The 18,876-nt window shown below is 28.3% G+C and overlaps 1 protein-coding gene across 1 annotated transcript; it reads left to right on the forward strand.

Annotated features, from left to right (window-relative positions):
* The first annotated feature begins 1,774 nt into the window (after positions 1 to 1,774).
* LOC107445646 (uncharacterized) lies at positions 1,775 to 12,234 on the forward strand. Its single transcript, XM_071181504.2, has 7 exons — positions 1,775 to 1,857; positions 3,265 to 3,384; positions 4,658 to 4,774; positions 5,216 to 5,332; positions 6,326 to 6,442; positions 8,712 to 8,816; positions 10,852 to 12,234. Exons 2-7 carry the CDS (start codon positions 3,326 to 3,328, stop codon positions 11,039 to 11,041), a joined length of 705 nt encoding a protein of 234 aa, XP_071037605.1. The 5' UTR covers positions 1,775 to 1,857; positions 3,265 to 3,325; the 3' UTR covers positions 11,042 to 12,234.
* Positions 12,235 to 18,876: the final 6,642 nt, after the last annotated feature.

An 18,876-nucleotide genomic window follows, 5' to 3' on the forward strand; every position in this document is an offset into this window, starting at 1 on the left:
TTTAGCTAAGCTATAATGTGTTTTTTCTTGGACAAAGTCATTATTTGTTCTCTAAAGCACTGGTCGACAATAACAAAATCAATACAAATTCAAAATAAATATTTGTTTACGTTATTAACGCGTGCGCAATGCGATATAATGGCTGCGTTGGACCGATTGCAAAACAGTATTTTGTTGGCGTCAGCGGTACGTCAAATTCCGCTGACGCCCAAAGAAGGCGCTTGTCTTAAGAAACCAGGCCTTTACCCACCGAATATCACCAAATCTACTACAGATTGCAAACTTTTCAACCCTCCAAAACATCGCCAATGTCACCAAGTTCTCCATATGTTATACTAGGATAAACCCCTTTTATTTCAATAGTCAATGCAATGTTTCGGTAAATTACAGTTGGGTGCACCTCTTATTTCGGCAATTTTTTTTAATGTTTTTGCAGAAAACAGATAAAATAAGTTAAAAAGTGAGACTTTCTAATAATAAGAAATCGTGATAGAAATAATAGGAAAATCGAAGAATTTGTGTATAGTAAAAGCTCAAAGTTACAGTACACAATTCAAGGGAAACCCTTTCCTTCACTCCAACCACAATTTCGATTAAAATTCTTTTAAGCTTCAAAAAGAATGAAGTATTTGCGTAAAATTAAAGCATATTTTCTTCTCATTAGAAAATAACTTAATAAAAGGGAACTTTTCAATAATGGTATTAATAAAGACTATAATCTGCGCAACTGAAAAACTCCCTTTACCTATCTTCTGGAGCACTATCAATGACTATGGCTACGAGTTATAACTCTTTCAGCTACGGATATGTCGAAAAAATTAAAGACAAGTTTTGACAGGAGTTGGCGAGGAAAATATTAAAAGTTCCCCTCCACCCCAAAAAAATTAGCTTCTTTTTGTTTCCATAGCAGCCAACAACCCCGAAGTCTGAGGCGGGAGTTCTTTAAATAGAACATAGCAAAATTTATTTTAGAAACCATGTTTTTTCCCTTCTGGAAAAATGTCATTTCAATTTTTAAAAGAATGAAGCAGAAACGCATTTCATCAGTTATATGTTCATTTTTTTTTTATCTTTAAGGAGCATTTACAATTTTATTTAATAATAGTTTATAATAATTAATTTTATTTAATAATAATCGACGAAAATTTAAATTGTAGGGTATACAATGTTTCAGGTCATTATAAAGCATGCAATTTTACATGGCAAAATACTAAATGTGAGCGAAATCAGTTGTATAGTTCCTGTAATATCGAATTTTGAAAAATCTTATTTTTCAAAGTCAATTTCTCAGGCGCTCTTCGAACGATTTCACAGAAGTTTTATATTTTATCATGTAAAATAGTATTTTATCATGCAAACGTTATTCAAGGGAGTTCGCTTTTTTTTTTCTTCCTTCTTTTTCTTTTTTGGTGCACTGTACACGACCCTTAAAGAAAACTTTATACACCATTTGCTTACAGCCGTTTTTCCTAGATAGTGTTTGCCATAAACATCGAACATAATGATAAATAAACGTTTGCATTTCGCTAATTTTTTTTCAGGGAAAAACTTACTACTGTGATAGAGTTTTTTTCCGGGCCCATCCTTCTTACCACCATATTTCATTCCTTCAAATGGGCTCAGGGGACTGTTTAATCAATTAAACACTCCCTAATCTCTTATCTTTATCTACCTTAACCTTAGGGTGGTGATGCGATCACTACTGCATTTTTGAAGCTGTCTACTTTTTATTTGGACAACCCTTACATTTTTTAACAAAAACATGTTAAGTTGAAACATAATTTCTTTTGTCATTTTAGCTAGTGAACAGGGCGAGGATAGAGACACCAGTTCCAGTTCTTCTGGAACTGATAATGGGTATGTAGATGTTTGTGTTTTAAATATTTAAAATAAATTTTCGTGACATAAATATTTTCACGTTTTAGGGTCAATTTATTTGGCATCCAAAACAATAAATAGTAAGCCGAAAAATCAGATAAGAAAGAATCATCGAGTTATATAGTCCAAGATCTTGTGTGTTGTTGTCTTATGCCACTTGTCAATACAGACAAGCCCATTTTAAGGCAGAGGGTACACTTCTTTTTTTCCAGTGGCTCCATCTATGCCCAAGAATTTGACTTTTGCCACACACATATGTCCCAGCTCATTTTACGGGGAGGACACATTCTCACACCATCCATCTCTTCGTCGGTCGTAATTTTGGCCTATACCAGAGCACTTATCAATCTCCGTAACTCCAGAGGTACTGATGTGTTATGGGAACTCGGAGAAATTTGTAACCCCGACAGATGTAGCGTGTAAGAGTCATTATTGTGCACACGTGGAGTTTTCGGCCGTAAAAAATATCATTTATATCATGAACTTTAAAATCTTTAAATGATAAAGAAAAAAATACACTGAATATTATTTCGATGAAAATAATATTTAAAAAAAAAAGAAGTGTTACTTAATATCATAAACTTTAAAACCTTTAAATGATAAAGGAACAAAAACACTTTACATTACTTGGAAAAAAATATTGCAAATATGAAACAAATTTTAGTTTATATCATAAACTAAAACCTTTGAATGATAAGGGACGAAATATACACTGTTTTGAAGAAAATAATGTGAATATGATAAAGATCTTCGCTTATGTCATATGACATATATTATGTCATAAACTTATTTATGTGTAATAAACTTTAAATAATAAAGGACGAAATACGCTTTACATTATTTTTAATAAAATAATATAAAACCTTGAGAAAGCTTAATTTTTATTATACACTTAAAAACGTTTAAAGGATAGTGGATGCAATACACTTAACATTATTTCGACGAAAATAATATTAGAACGAAAGAAGTGTTACTTAATATCATAAGCTTTAAAACCTTTAATTGATAAAGGACGAAATACATTTTACATTATTTTAAAGAAAATAATATTAAAACGAAAAAAATATTAATTTATATCATGAACTTTATAACTTTTAAATAATTAAGGACGAAATACACTTTACATTTTTTTCAAGAAAATAGGGCAAAAATGAAAGAAATCTTTATTTATATCATAAACTTTATATGATAGATAACGAAATGCACTTTACATTGTTTTCTAGAAAATAAAGCAAAAATGAAAGAAATCTTAGTTTATGTTACAAAATTTAAAACCATCAAGCAATAGTTAATGAAATATACTTCACATTTTTTTTGAAATTTCGCGTTGTAACTGAAAACTGATGAAAGCACTTGACATTTTTTTTTTTGTATTTATAATTTTAGTGAAAGAGCAGACAATTTCGATGATGAAAGAGAATCAAGATCTATCAATTATCATCCATTTATGGAGGAATCTAATCCAACAGAAGATTCCAATATGCCTGATCTTGATAGTAGTACTAGGTAATTTTAATTTTAATCTTCTCTTCAGTATTCAGTTTATAATATTTAGTTAAACAAAAAAAGACCTAGGCGCAAAACAAGCTACATCATGGACAGTGGCATCCTACTGATTAAAAATTAATAAACATCAACTCAAGACTAAAATAAAACAAGTTCAAAATGAGAAAAAGAATACCAAGATGAAGCTCCACATATAAAAACAAACCATTTCTAGAAATCTTCCACCAAGTAGGCAGTGGTGATTTCTATCTAAACTAGCTTTTGACTGGCGACTGTCTACTCAAGTCTCACCGTAATCGATTGTTGATAAAGCACGAATTATGAGCTGACTGCAATTAAAATGAAGACAGAACGAACGCACGTGGTGTTTGTCTGCTCAGAATGTGATTACGTAAGCGACCATAACTTTAAGAACAAGGCTAAAATCAGTGACTTTAAGGTGACCAAACATCATCAAATCCTGAGGACAATTCTCAAATTCCAATATTTGTTCTCAAAACCTTTCGAATACTTTTTTATTTTATTTAAACGACTTAAAACTCCTCATGCACCACAAAGTATAGCATGAGGCTTACAGTTGTAAGTAGAAAACAAAAAGAAGAAAAATTTACAAATTTACATTAAAGACAAAATTCCGCAAGGCCGCAAGACTTTCAATACTTTTGAACAGTTCTGATAAGACAGGCGGCCAACAAATAGAAAGACGTCTCAAATCAGTCTTTAAATTCATTCGGGCACTCGCATACAGGCTACAATGAAGAAGAAAATGTTCAGCATCACCGCAAGCACAAATTCCACTGGTCTGCAGATGGAAACGAAATAAATATCTCTTAAAATTTCCATGGTTTGTTAAAATTTGAGTCAATTTAAAATCAGTTGCAAAGAACTTACATTGCAAACGGTGAAAAATGAATGGAAAGAACATTTTCGTCCAAAGCGACCGAGGCTTTCGAATACTTTGAGCACCAGAAAATGTTTTAAAATCATAATATAGGTCCTCTTTGTCCGAAAACATCGCATCGTTTTTTATATACATAGAAATAGCGAAAAAAGTATAAATGAGCATGTTTTTTAAACAAGGTAATTTTGCCTTACAAGATAATTTTGTCTTGAAATTAAAAAAAAATACAGAAATCTGTCTTCTGAATTTAAGTTTTGAAACTTTTAAATGAATGCTGGAAAAGGAACATTTAACAATATTTTGAATATGAATTACAACAAAAGCCTGATGAAAAAGAACACTTTAATTGACATTTTTATCCTATAATTTTAGTGATGAATCGTCTGGCTCTGATGAGGGAATTGGAACAGGAAATATTACTCATGAGTTATTCGTGAATGAACAGAATCAAATAGATGGTTCTGATGATTGTGAACCTGCTATTATTAGGTAAGTTTTAATATTTTTGACTATTATGCTTTTCATAATATTTAATTAAATAAGTTTATAAGTATTTAATTTAATTTTCGACATGTTTCATTTATCTGCTTTCTTTCTTTATGATTTGTGTAATTAATATGAATCAAAGTAGTATAAATTTAAAATAATTTTTACGGGTCAAAAACGTACATTAATGATTTCAATTGGCTAATTTCTTATGGAAAAGATAGAATTCTTTTAATAAAAATCACTATTCACTTTTAATAACTACTTAATCAATGAATTATAAATTGCACTTAAAAAGATAGAAATCTGTCTTCCTAATTTAAGTTTCAAAACTTTTAAATGAATGCGGACAAAAAAGCATTTAACAATATTTTAAAAATAAATTACAACAAAAGCCTGATGAAAAAGAACATTTCAGTTGAAGGTTTTCTCCTATAATTTTAGTGATGAATCGTCTGACTCAGATGATAAAATTGAAGCAGGAAATATTACTCATGAGGTATTCCTAAATGAGCAGAATCAAATAGATGGTTCTGATGATTGTGAATCTGCTATGATTAGGTAAGTTTTAATATTTTTGGCTATTATCCTTATCATAAAATTTAATTAAATAAGTTAACAAGTATTTAATTTAATTTTCTACATGCTACATTTATCTGCTTTTTTTCTTTATAATTTCTGTAATTAATATGAATACTAAGAATCAACAATTAAAAACTGTTTTTACTGCCCTAAAAGGTTCGTTAATGATTTCCATTGGCTTATTTCTTTTGAAAAAGATTGAATTCTTTTGAAATTTATTATTAATATCTATTGTAGTATCAATATAGTTTATATAACTGTCTAAAAAAGCATTTCTCACTGAATTCAAACTTTTAAATTTGGTAGTTAAAGATGATTTTCAACAAAAAACCAAATGTTGCGATGTCTTAAACTTACTCTTAACTATATCAACGTTTAGCGTATTTTCTTAGCTTTTTATACAGCAAAATTCTTCAATTACAGTTCCTTAGTTTTACGGACCAAAAGCGTATATGAATGATTTCAATTTGCTTAATTCTTATGAGAAAAAGAGAACTCTTATTAAATCTATTATAGTTTAAATATAGCTTATAATTACTGATTACAGAAACTACTATTTTTCAATTAAATAAAATTCCTAAATTTAATAGATAAGAATGGTATGCAACAAGAAGCAAGTTTTTATGTTGTCTGAAAAAATCTTACTTTTAAGTATATAGAAATGAGCTTCAAAATAAGTACTACAATACGTAAGTTTTTGTGATGGCTTAAGAAAACTTACCTTTGACTATAGAGATGTGGTCATATTACTGTTAAACGTATTTCAGTAGCCTCTTCTACAAAAAAATCTTTCATTACAATGTAATTCTAAAAATAAATATTAAACATTTACATAGCGAATAAGCATTCTTCTGAATTTAGCCTATAAAATACTTGAATGAATATTGCGAAACCAGCATTATTATTTTTTCAAATATGAGTTACAATAAAAACCTGATAAAAAAATAAACACTTTTTCTTCTCTAATTTTAGTGATAGAGTGTCTGATTTGGAGGAGGAAATTGAATCAGAGAATGAAACTAATCAGGCAGTTGTGGATAGTCAGAATCAATCAGATGGTTCCAGTGATTCTGATCCTACTGTGATCAGGTTATTATAAATAATTTCCATCTTATTATTTTCTAAATATTTATTTTAATAAGAGTAAAACTATTTTATATAAGATTTTTTGTATTTCCATTTTTGATTTTACCTTCGATTCGTCTAAACGATATATAAATACACACAAATCAACACGACAGTTTGAATTTAAAGAAGTTCTAACGAGCAAATATGTATGAAAGATTGAAGATTTCAATTGCGTTGAAGTCTTCAATCATTCTATTGGCTTTATTTTAGTGAAACCATATGAAAGGTTTCAACTGACTTTATTCCAATTGAGAATATGGAATGATTGCCTTTATTTATTGTTTAAAAAAATCTTATTAAATTATGATTATTATAGTTTTAAAATATTACCTTTTTTTACTTAATTCAAAACTATAAATTATAAAAAAAATTATCAAAGCTAAAATAAAGCTCCACATATATATAAAGAAATAGAGTATGCAATGAAAAGAACAAGTTTTTATATGATTCAAAAAACTATTTTTAAAAAAAGGGCTAGATATCTTACTTTAGAGTTTAAACTATGAAACCTTTTAATGAATGAAACAAAATTCACTACACAGTTTTTGCCTGATGAAAACCCATTTTAGTTTATGTTTTTCCTCTTTAGTGATAGACTGTCTGATTCAGATGATTAAATTAAAACAGAGAATATAATATATGTTGATGATCAGAATCAAATAAATGGCTCTAATGATTCTGATCCTACACTCTTAGAAATTTCACGGAAAAATGGTTAAATAGCAATTTATTTAACTGTTGTTTTACCATTTACAGGCAAAACATTGAAATAATTACAAATAAGGATGGTATTCAAACTGCTAACTGTCAGAAAAAACATTTATTAACTGCTTTCACCTAATACGGTTAGGCAACCAGAATTTTATCACACCAACTAGGCCCACCTAATGAGGCCACTTAGTTCCCTGTAGCTGAATACATATTGGAGACTAGAGGGCTAATCTGTTTATCTCATGATGGACACAACGGGGGTTCAAATCTCAGCGTTAATGCCACAATATTTCCTTCATTCCCTTCAACACATGAAAAGTTTCCAGTGTCCTGCACTCCCCAATTTTATGACTCTAAGCTGCTACACTACGATATTTTTATTCACGCATAGAATAGAATAGAATAGAATAGAATAGAATAGAATAGAATAGAATAGAGTAGAATAGAATAGAATATAATAGAATATAACTGATTAGCACAAACAAATCTAGCATTTCCTATCTCTTACGATAGATATGAAATAACCAGATAAACTAATTATATTCTATTCCACGGCTCATTTGATTAAACACAACTCAACCACAACCTTACTCCAATGACCATTATCTAACGAAACGCCTACCTCCACCGTCCAGTTGAATTTCTTTTTTACGGTTTTGAAAATAGGCTAGTTGTAAAGGGTTAAAAACCCGCATATTTTTGTATTCATAGTTCTAACAGTATCTTCTGTTTTTTTTTGTCATAAACTTTACTGTTAATGGGAATGGACAGACTACTACCGGTTATTTTATCGTAATTTTAGAATGAAAATCCTAACAATGTAGTGTAATCAGGTAGTTATTAATAAATTCTAACTTATTGTGTTCAAAATATTTGCTTTGTTATGATTATAAGTATTAAGTATAATTTTTTATGTATTTCAATAGTTCGCATTTCTTGATGAACGCATTCGCATTCTTGATGAACGTAAACTATTTGAAAATTCCTTGAATCAACAGAATATGCATTTATATCAGTTTTACTGAGCAAGAAAGTACATAATAATTTTAATTTTTTTCTAATGAAAAGAAAACAGTTCTTTTTAAATTTATTAATAATTTACCACACATTATGAGTTGGAAAAATAATTCTTTTTAACTGAATTCACAGTTTCAAATTAAATAAATAAAAATGGTAGGATCACAAAAGAAAACTTTTTACCATCCTTTAAGAAAACTATATTTAAGTTTGGAATTAGGACTTGCCTTTTTTACTGTCTTATTATTCGAAAAATAATGTTAAATAGCATAACAACATTTCAATAATTAATATTAATAAATTAAGTACTACTTCTTGTTACAAGGATGAAAAAATATTGATTTTAACAACATTAACATAAACTTACATGAAGTATAAAGCTACCATGATTACACATCAAACAGGAAGCTAACATTATTAATAGTTTGAGCCCGCAAAATGATGAAAAAAACTTTAACTTTAGTTACCGTACGTAAAGATTTATTTTTTTACATATTTTTAGCACTGAACCTCGTGATGTGATTGATGAAATAAAACAGGATGAGGCAACTTTGGAAGAACCAAATGAAATGATAGGCACCATTGATATTGGTGCTACTATTAAGAGGTAATTAAAACAATTTTTATCTTATTTAAATCATTGTGTTTATTATAACAGTATAATTTATAATTAATATTATATTTAAACTATTGTCATCCAAATATAATAAAAAATTTCAAATTGTTACTTTTAAATTATTCAGTTGAAATAACAGTTAATCTATTTTTATTTATTTAATTTTCTTCGTGGTTTGATAATTCGTATCGTATCATGCATGCAGTTTTTCACTCTGTAATGAATTAAAATCCAACCTGCTTCTTTTTAAATTCTTTAATCAATTCACTCTAATCAACACTGTCGAAACTTAACCCTTTGACGCAGAATTTCTTTAAAACCTATTTTTCATTATTTTGTACTAATTTAGGTCAAAATAAGTGAAAAAATATTTAATCTAGCATTTTAATAATTCATGGTTATGAAATACAGCATGAAACACCGGTGTCCTTTTTTTTGCGTTCGAGATAAAATTTTCCAAACCCGGCTCACTTCCGAACAATAATTTTAAATTTGCAAATATTTAGATCTAGGCGAAGCAGTTGTTCATCATTGATTTTTCTTCTTAATTTACAAAATCAATATTTGATAAAATTTTGAATATGAATGAAAAAAAATTTCAAACAACTTGGTAGGTGGTATCCACTCTTTCAGGACCACCACAATGGGTGAGATACCGTTGGTCATGTTGATTTGGACATCTAGTTTCTGCCACACTAGATGGCAGCACCGAGACTCTATTTGGATGCTAAAGTGCACAAGGAATTTAATTTTGTCGGAAATGCCAAGAGCCAATAAGGTACTCCAGGGATCTTTTACATGCCGCATAACATTGGATATAGTTTAGCAACTTTATGGTTTTGGAATCTATAGGTGAACGAGAATATCGTATTCTAACAGCCCAGGGTCACAAATTGGGGAGAGCAGGATACTAGAAACTATATTTTTTTATTAATATAAGTAAACCTCATTCTCACGTTGCATAATAAGTATACATATATTCATTAATATTGCTATGATCACAAATGTAATTAATGCACACAAGTATGATTTGTAACAAAGTGCTTAATTTCAAAACTGCGAGTATGCGTGTTGTGTGACAAGGGACATGGGAAATGAGAAGAGAAATGGAGGAGGTATGATCAAGTGTGACAGTTTGTGACAAGTCAAGAAATATAAAAAATATTGAAACAATGTATGATATCATTCATGGAGGTTTGTGAAGTAATTCGACATATTATTCTAGCAGGAAAATTATATTGCTCTAGAACAAAATTAGATTTTTTTTGTTGAAAATAATGAAGGAGGAATTTTTTTGAAATTGAATAAAACAAATCACATTTTTCATAGTTTCAAAATTATATTTTTCAAAATTAAGAAAATACTTTATTCATAATTAAAAATATTTATGTTTCATAATTAGAAATATTTTTTTCATAGTTTCATAGTCATAAATTGGGTGGATTAAAATAGTATGCCAAATAAACATATTTTCAAGCTATGCAAGGGAAACAATTTGTTTAGTTAATTCTAAGATAGTCAATTTCTAAGATAGCTCATGCGCTTATTGTTTTGAGCACATGAAAAAAAATTTCTTAAAGTAGTTTCGTTGCTAAAATTTTTTTATTCGCATTCGTTTATGTTTTGTGAAATTGCTTTGCCTTATAAACGTCTGTTGTTTGATTTCCAAACAAACAAATTAAAGACAGAAAATGCGTGGCTCTTACAAAATACTAAAATAAGAAGTTGAAAACAAGTTAAAACTTTAAAAGCTTGAAAATTTTTTGAATTTAAGTAGGAAACTTTAAAATTTATGTCAATCTCTATCAAATTCGGAAAAGCACTTTAATGCAGCAGTGTATAAAAAGAAAACAGGCAAGGCTAACCTAATTAATCTGATTTTTTCCCCTTTAATCTTAGAATAAATAGTTGCCTTCAGACCTATGTTATTGATTTAATTAATGGTTTTTTCCTTTAATTTTAGAAATGAAGACTGCCCTCATACCTATGTTATTGATTTATTAATGATTTTTTCTTTTAATTTTAGAAATGATGGTTGTCCTCATACCTATGTTATTGATTTAAGAGAAAAGAGGCTTTTGGCGGAGTCTTCCAAAGTGAAGAAACGTTTGGCTGGTGAAGAAAGCTTTAAAGAGAACAAGCGCTTGGCGCAAAAGAAGAAGGGGTTTCGCTCCTTCATGAGACAGCTTTTTACTAGCTGTTACAAGCGAATGTAAACTATGAGATTGTCATTATCCTGAATTGAGTCACCACCAAGCCTATTGAGTCATTATGAACGTTATCTAGTCATTATGAACTTTCATGAGTCATTGCGAACTTTGTTGAGTCGTTATGAACTTTCCTGAGTCATAATGAACTATGCTATTGCGTCATGAACTTTAATGAGTCATTATGGGCTTCATGATTATGAAATTTATCGAGTCATTGTGAACTTTATTGAGTCATTATGAACTTTGTGGAGTCAAAATGAACTTTATTAAGTCATTATGAACTTCGCCATTATGAACGTTTCTGAGACATTAGGAAACTTATTGAGTCATTATGAACTTTTGTGAGTCATTATGAGCTTTTCTAAGTCATTATGAACTTTTCTAAGTCATTATGAACTTTGTTGCGTCATTATGAAGTTTCCTGTATCATTAAGAGCTTGGATGAGTAGTTATTTACGTTACTACTTTAGTATGAAATTTATGAAGGCATTATGAACTTTATTGAGTCATTATGAACTTTTATTAAGTCATTATGAACTTTGCTGAGTCATTATGAACTTCGCTAATCTGAGCTTTGTCGTGCTATTATATACCAAAATTTGATTTATATTATTATTTGTTCTTTAAATCAAATATTGTACTGTCAAAGAAAAAATAAAAAGACAAAAAAAAAAAAAAAAAAAAAAAATGTTTTGTGATATTTAAAACTAGAGTAAGAAAACTAATACTAACGCCACTGTTGACAACATAACAGCTTAATACGCAGAAAAATCTTATAGCCTACATGAAAAACCGGATATTTTTCACTATCTATCTGAAAATGATCTACAATCTGAAAATGTGGCTTATTATTACATTATCCTCAAACTTTTCAATTTTTGAGTACCTAACGCTAAATTTTGTAAAGATTTTAGCTGTATTATTCAACTGTTGAAACACCTTAATTTGCTTTCGTTAGCGGTCCTTATATGTATTTTTAGACTCTTTACCAAAAGAGAAAATTAAAAAAACACACACATTGCGGGTAAAATTTAATATTTATGTGAGAAAATTACCAAAAGCAGTGTCGAAATCTGACATATCGCAGTACAGGAAGGTGAATGTAATAAACAACTAGACATGTTTGATTAATTGGAGGCAACAAAGATGAATTTGAAGACAATTATTAGAAATGCCTTCAACTTTCAATCGGCTACTTTACGTAATTTTAGAATGATAATTCTAACAGGGTACAGTGCACAAAATTAAAAAAAAAGCGGAACACCCTAGATAACTTTTGATCTAATGTTCTGGCATTCACGTGCTAAGACTTAAGTTTATTGGTTGGAAAGTCTGACTTTAATATCTAACATTAATTTAAGATACGAAATCTGACACAAAATCGTGCTTTCCCTGACTAGAGATAACTTTATTTTCAACCGACTCGGATCCCGACCCCCAAAATATGAGGAAAGCCGCAATCTGGAAAATAGGGTGTCAATAGTTTGGTCAGAAGAAGGTTCGAAACTTTGAATCCCTTAATGTTGATTTTGCTTTTCGTGTACTTTGCCATGTCTCGAGAACTTTTATAGCAAATCGAAAAATGTTTACCCCATTTATAAAATAGGTGTATCGAAAGAAAATTCTAAAAAAAGAATAATAATTTTCAATAAATATTTACTATTTTTTGTTATTCTATTTAATGATTGTCTGATAAATATCGAATTGAATGGATGTAAAGTGTGCAAATTTTACATAATTATAAAGAATGTAATCTTAAATGGCGAAAAACAAAATTTGAGAGCAATTGAGAGAATAGCTTTTGAATTACAAAATTTTAAAAAAGTCTCATATATATATATATATATATATATATATATATATATATATATATATATATATATATATATATATATATATATATATATATATATATATATATATATATATATATATATATATATATATATATATATATATATATATATATATATATATATATATATATTGTAATTTTATTGTAATTGTAGCTTTAATTGTAATTGCAAAAGGAATCGTAAATACTTGTAATCATCCCTTATAATTATCCTTTTTAAGAAACTTAAAATATAATTCAATAAGGCTTTTAAATCATTTAAATAAATTGCATATTTGTTGAGAATGGCTGAATATACATTCTACTATGCATATGAAAAGTGGTTAGCAAATCCAATAATTTGTGTACAAAATGAAACATTCGTAAGATGTACCCATATATACAATTTAGAACTTAGAATTTAGGCTCATTAAATAATGATCAGATGCTTAATTTTCTTCATGCCTTATTTAATGTGAATAACATACTACTACATACTGAATTTTTCACCAATAACAAGTTTCGAAATGTATCGAAACACCAGGAAGGTGTTTACAAACTTTTTCGATTAAAAATCGCCTTATTTTTAAGACTTGGAACAATAATTTTTAAATCATTTCAATAGACTTTATTCAATGGACATTTTATTCTTTCAAAAATCATAAAATTTGATAACTTCTAAAAAACTTTAACACTTGATTGCCTAAGGAAGTCATTTTGGCTACTTTTAATTTCAATTAGAAAAACAATGATGTACTTAGTGACACAATTTCTGATAATTTTGTACAATATATAATTTTTATATTGTTAATATTAATAATTAACTTGTTATATAACTATAAATAATATAAAAAATATTAAAAATTAATTTTCAACAAATTTCTTTACGCATTATTTATTCTTTTACAATCCAGTCATTTTGACTTCTTTTGGGCAATATAGGTATGCACTAAGTTTCAGTCTTTCTAGTGTTAAGAATATATCCTTTACACAGTACTAATTTTTTGAAAAATTATTGAAAACATTTTAAGTCAGAAAAAGTTATATTTTAAAAGTTAAATATTTAAGTATAAAAGAAAGGTTACAGATTACTATGCTTTATTTTGAATAAACTTCATTTTATAACCTATAACTTTGCCACCAGTTTTTTTTATTTATCATTCAATCCGATATAAAAATATGTTAAAAACAATATTTTTAAAGGTTTAAAGGAAAAATTCAAAAACTTTATTTACTTGTTGTAATCACCTCCGTAAGCACAATTAATCTTATAAAAGGAATACAAAAAATGAATTAGATTATTTCCATCAATAACCACCGTAGTATAGAACCCGTTATCCGGAAATCAGAAAACCGGAAAACCAAAAAACGGAAACGAAATTCGGTAAATTTTCCCGCCATTTTTTTTAAAAAAAAAAAAACATTTTTTTTCCTTGTAAGATTTTAGAATTTTTCTTTCTTTTTTAAAAGATGTTTACGTTACCATCATTTTGGAAATAATCATTAGTGTATTACTTAATCTTTTTTTCTTCTTTTTAAGATTATTTCCAGCTTTTTTTTAAAATTGGGTTTCACAATAAAAAAAACGGATTTTTGTAGCGATTCAGAAAACCGGAAAAATCAGTTATCCGGAATAGCGATGGTCCCGATCGTTCCGGATAATCGGTTCCCTACTGTACAATCATGAAGTCTATGGTGTTTAGTGAGTTCCGGATGAGCCTCGATAAAACTCGCTAAACCTCTCACACCCACCTCTTTCGATTTCCTTAAACTCACCGTTAGAATTACGAACTAAATATTGGAAAAACGAACACAAACTGAAACTCATTAAGAAACTATTTGTGCGCAGTTACTATTTTCTTATCTCCGAAGCTGTGTCACTCGCATGCCTTTCATCACCGTTATTGTTCGAATTAGAGAGTTCCTGTGAAATGGTTTTATCATTTGGTGTTCTTTTTATCTGACGATAATGTATTTAAACAAAATAAAATTTTTTATCTAAATGTTTTCTTTTTTTTAATCAAATCACGAGATATGATTCCATGTTAATATACTATACTGGGGAAATCCTCTCTTAAAGCATGAAAAGCTTTATATTAAGAAGAAAAGAAAGAAAGGAAACATTAAAAATCGGGAAAAGTACCTCTGATAACACACCTATATATCGCACCTATCATCTTTTGATGGTTTCTCAGGATTTAAAGATTTCTCAGGAATTATTCGTTCTATTTCGCACAAGTTTTGTAATTCTCAATTTAAAATTACGGTCTTCAAAATTAAGTAAAAAATTGTATGTACGTATAATTTGCATGCACAATAGTATATTACGTAAACTATTGTATACCTTGCAATTTAAAATTTTTTCTATCATTATTAAATAAAATATAAATAAACAGTTATTAAAAATCATTTATTTATGGAATTATCAATGGATAAGCTGGTGTGATTTTTGGAATTATCTATGGAAAGCGAATTTTAAAATTGTATTACAAAAATTTCCAATTCGCTTAAAAAGTTCTCGAGATAGGGCGAAATCCTTAAAAAATAAAATCGACATAAAGGGGTCCAAACTGTCGACCAATTTCCTGACTAAGTTGTTGGCACCATATTTTCCCGGTTGCGGCTACCCCTCTATATTTTGGTGGTCAGAAATTATAAACTGTCGAAAAAAAGGTGTGTTTATTCATAGAGAGAGAACGTTTTCGCGTCTGATATCGAAAATTTTAAATATCACCAGCACAATCTAATTTGGAGTTTCCCTCTCGCACCTTTAAGATTGACTCATAGTAAGTGTTAATTCGTTCATTAAATCAAAAGTTATCTTGGATGTTTTTTCCCCGCGCAGTACAAGGTCTCGTACAATCACGATATGTAGCTTAGCAAGATAACTCTTTTAAAAATTATTACTTTTTGTGTTTTTTTAAGGAGCATTGATTTCTTTTCTATTTTGTATGCTGATACATCTAAAGGGAAAAAAATAAAAATGGTTAAAGAGAAACAAAGGGAAATAAATAATCTTTCAATGTAAGGTAAAGTGGGTTTTCTTTACGACACTTTTTAAGCTTTTCTTTATATATGTTTCTTTAAAATACTAATGTAAAGCTCTGAATACTGAATCATATTATTTAAATTAGAAGGTAAAACTTCATTCCAAATAGTTTTTAAAATTTTTTTTAAAAATTAATAGTAAAAAATTTTATTTGTGTCATTAAGTCGTTACTGTGGATGGGATAAATTTAGGGTACCCAATTTAATAATTAATCTTCAAACCTCTAAAAGTTTTAAACTTCATTAATAAATATGAGAAATTACATAACCTAAATATTTCTAAATTTATAAAATTCTCTCAGTATTTTTTGAGAAAAATCAAAAAATATGTTAGAATAGAAGAGTTTCCATAATTTTGTCCATCCCTGTAGGTATACCTTTTACTGTGATTTCCTTCACTAAAAACTCAGAACGAAATATTTTGTAAGTTTTTACTATACATATTTTAAGGAGTATATTTTAAACATAATTTTAATTTATTTTTCAGTTTACTTTGTTTTATTTATATTTTCCTTCAATTATTAGGATCCGAGGCGATTTCAATAAATATTTAATAATTTAAATGGAAGCTTTTGCATATAGAAAAACTAGCTCATGATCATCTTCAAATACCTTTCATGACCAAATCTAATGACAGATCATTTAAAAATAGAAAACCGATTTTGAAATCTGATATCAATTAGCCTGAGAATGAGATATAAATAAAAGGGGTATAAATAATAGATGAGATATAGAGTAAACTAACCAGTGAAGGAACACTTAAGCTTCGCTTGCCTTTTAAAAAATCGTATTAATTTCAAAATTCATAATTTTAGTTAAATGACAGTGTCAACATATTTGTTACTAATTGCAAATTATGCAAAAAAAATTGTAGAGAACTTACATAATATTGTTATGTTAAAGTTTTGGAGGTTCAAATAGCAAGTAGTAATAAGACCAAGTGAAGGAACAGCTCTTACCAGTAAATGAACACCCAGTAAAGGAACACTAAATTTTGATTATTTTTTAATGCTCTTTATGAATTTATTAGCCATACAAATATTTAAAAACAAGCCTATTCTTGAAATTATAACATATAAATACTTGGAAAATGTTAACTTTTTTCTGTAATCATGAATTGAAAATTAAAGTGTCAACACATACTGTTCATTCACTGGAAAATCTATGCCCAGTAAAGGAACATGCCTGTTTCCTCTCTGGTAAGAAGTTGTTTTTCGTATTTTTAGCATACTCTTGATGCGGAACATCACTAAAGGTACAAGAAAATTAAAGTTTATCTTCTATTTTCATAAACTTAGAAAAAAACTCCGCAAAGAAACACTTGTTCCTTCACTGGTTTTAGATCGTTTGGTGATCCAGTGAATAAACACCCCCTTATCTCAGTACTTTATTATGCTATGATGCTTTAAAAAAATAAAACGTAACTTCAATAACTATATTTTGAATTCTCCTTTTCACAGTGAGAAAAATAAAACTATTGCATACAATTAATTCCACTTCAAACATATAAATACAAACACTCACCTAATAATTTTTTCAAAGAAACAAGGTGTTGCAAAGATAATAACAAATTCCAAAATTTTTCCAGAGAAGTCTATTTGACCAGATAATCCAAAATATTACTAGATGACTTCCTATTGTTTGGCAGTAAGCTATTGTTACCAATCAATCTAAAGAAAAACTTTCAAATTCTTATTTTTAATCAATATATATGAAGTGTTCCTTCACTAGTTGGTTTACCCTAAATAATAAATGAGATAAAAGGGGATTTTTATGAGAAATTTTTAGAAGAAAATTTATCATTAAGTTATTAACTAAATATGATCAATTAAGTAATCATACCCTGAGAAATTTTGAAAAAAAGTTATTTCAAAGTAACAAATAAAATTCCACCTTGATTGAGTAACTGGGTAATTACGTTTCCCCCCTGTTCGATGAATACATTTTCGAGAAAAACGCATTTCAAATTTATACATTTAATATGAAATGTTTAAATGTAATTTAGTGTTTTGAGCATAAAGAATACATTTTGTACTTAGTTCAAAATATATATCTTCTTGTTTCAGATTTGTGGATAGTATGTAAGACATGGTAACTTATTTCTATCTTGAGGTATCTTTTGATAGATGAAGGTTGACATAGTCGATAATTATATCCCTTCAATGGAGACCTGAGGACGTGATGCGAACTCACTGACATCGATGGATGGTCCTCGTTAATCAGTTAATTAGCTTAAGTTAATTAACACACAAGTGATTATCGATGGATGCAGTCTTATTAAAACTAGTGACATAGGTCATTAAAGAAAAATCCCTTCATTTGTACATTCTTTCCCTTTTGAAATTATTGCACATATTTCTTTTTTCACTAGAATGCTCTGAGTACTCATTTCTCAGGATCATCTAAATATCCTGAAAATTTAATAAATTTTTCTTCCAACTATAATGTATGTGCCAGAAATATCATTCTGTTATTTGCATTCCTTCCTGGTGTGGTAATTTTAATGGCCAGTAGTGTATTTATAACAAATTAACTGGTCCAAGAATGTGTTTAATTATTACTTTTGTTTTAAAGGGTTTTATTTAAAATTGCACGGATTTTTTAAGAAAATAATTACAAGAAAAAAAACTTTAAATATAAAAAATTTAAAAACACTCCTAGATTATGTTACTAGTTAGTTAAAGTGAGTTAGCAAAATCATTTAAATTCTATACCAAGAAAATAATATAGTAGATATTTTTTCATATGAAAACTTTGCAGCAATTTAGATTTTTTTTTTTTAAATAGTCATTAAAATTGTTAAAGTAAATATGCTAATGGAATTAATTATACGTTGTTTAATTATGTTTAGTTGTGTATATTTTGTTCATTTTCAGAAGTATATAAATAATCATTTTTAATGTTACTTATGGAGCATGCAACAATATAACTTCTGCTTCCCCCACAGTTAATATTGGAA

Source organism: Parasteatoda tepidariorum, chromosome 8 (genome assembly GCF_982258835.1).
Source record: "Parasteatoda tepidariorum strain Cologne lab strain chromosome 8, Ptep-v5.0, whole genome shotgun sequence".
NCBI classification, from domain to species: Eukaryota; Metazoa; Arthropoda; class Arachnida; order Araneae; family Theridiidae; genus Parasteatoda; species Parasteatoda tepidariorum.

Coding starts and splice junctions, on each gene's coding strand:
- LOC107445646 (XM_071181504.2), top strand. CDS start 3,326: ATGGAGGAATCTAATCCAACAGAAGATTCCAATATGCCTGATCTTGAT. Junction 4,775..5,215: donor TGTGAACCTGCTATTATTAG/GTAAGTTTTAAT, acceptor CTATAATTTTAG/TGATGAATCGTCTGACTCAG. Junction 6,443..8,711: donor TCTGATCCTACTGTGATCAG/GTTATTATAAAT, acceptor ACATATTTTTAG/CACTGAACCTCGTGATGTGA.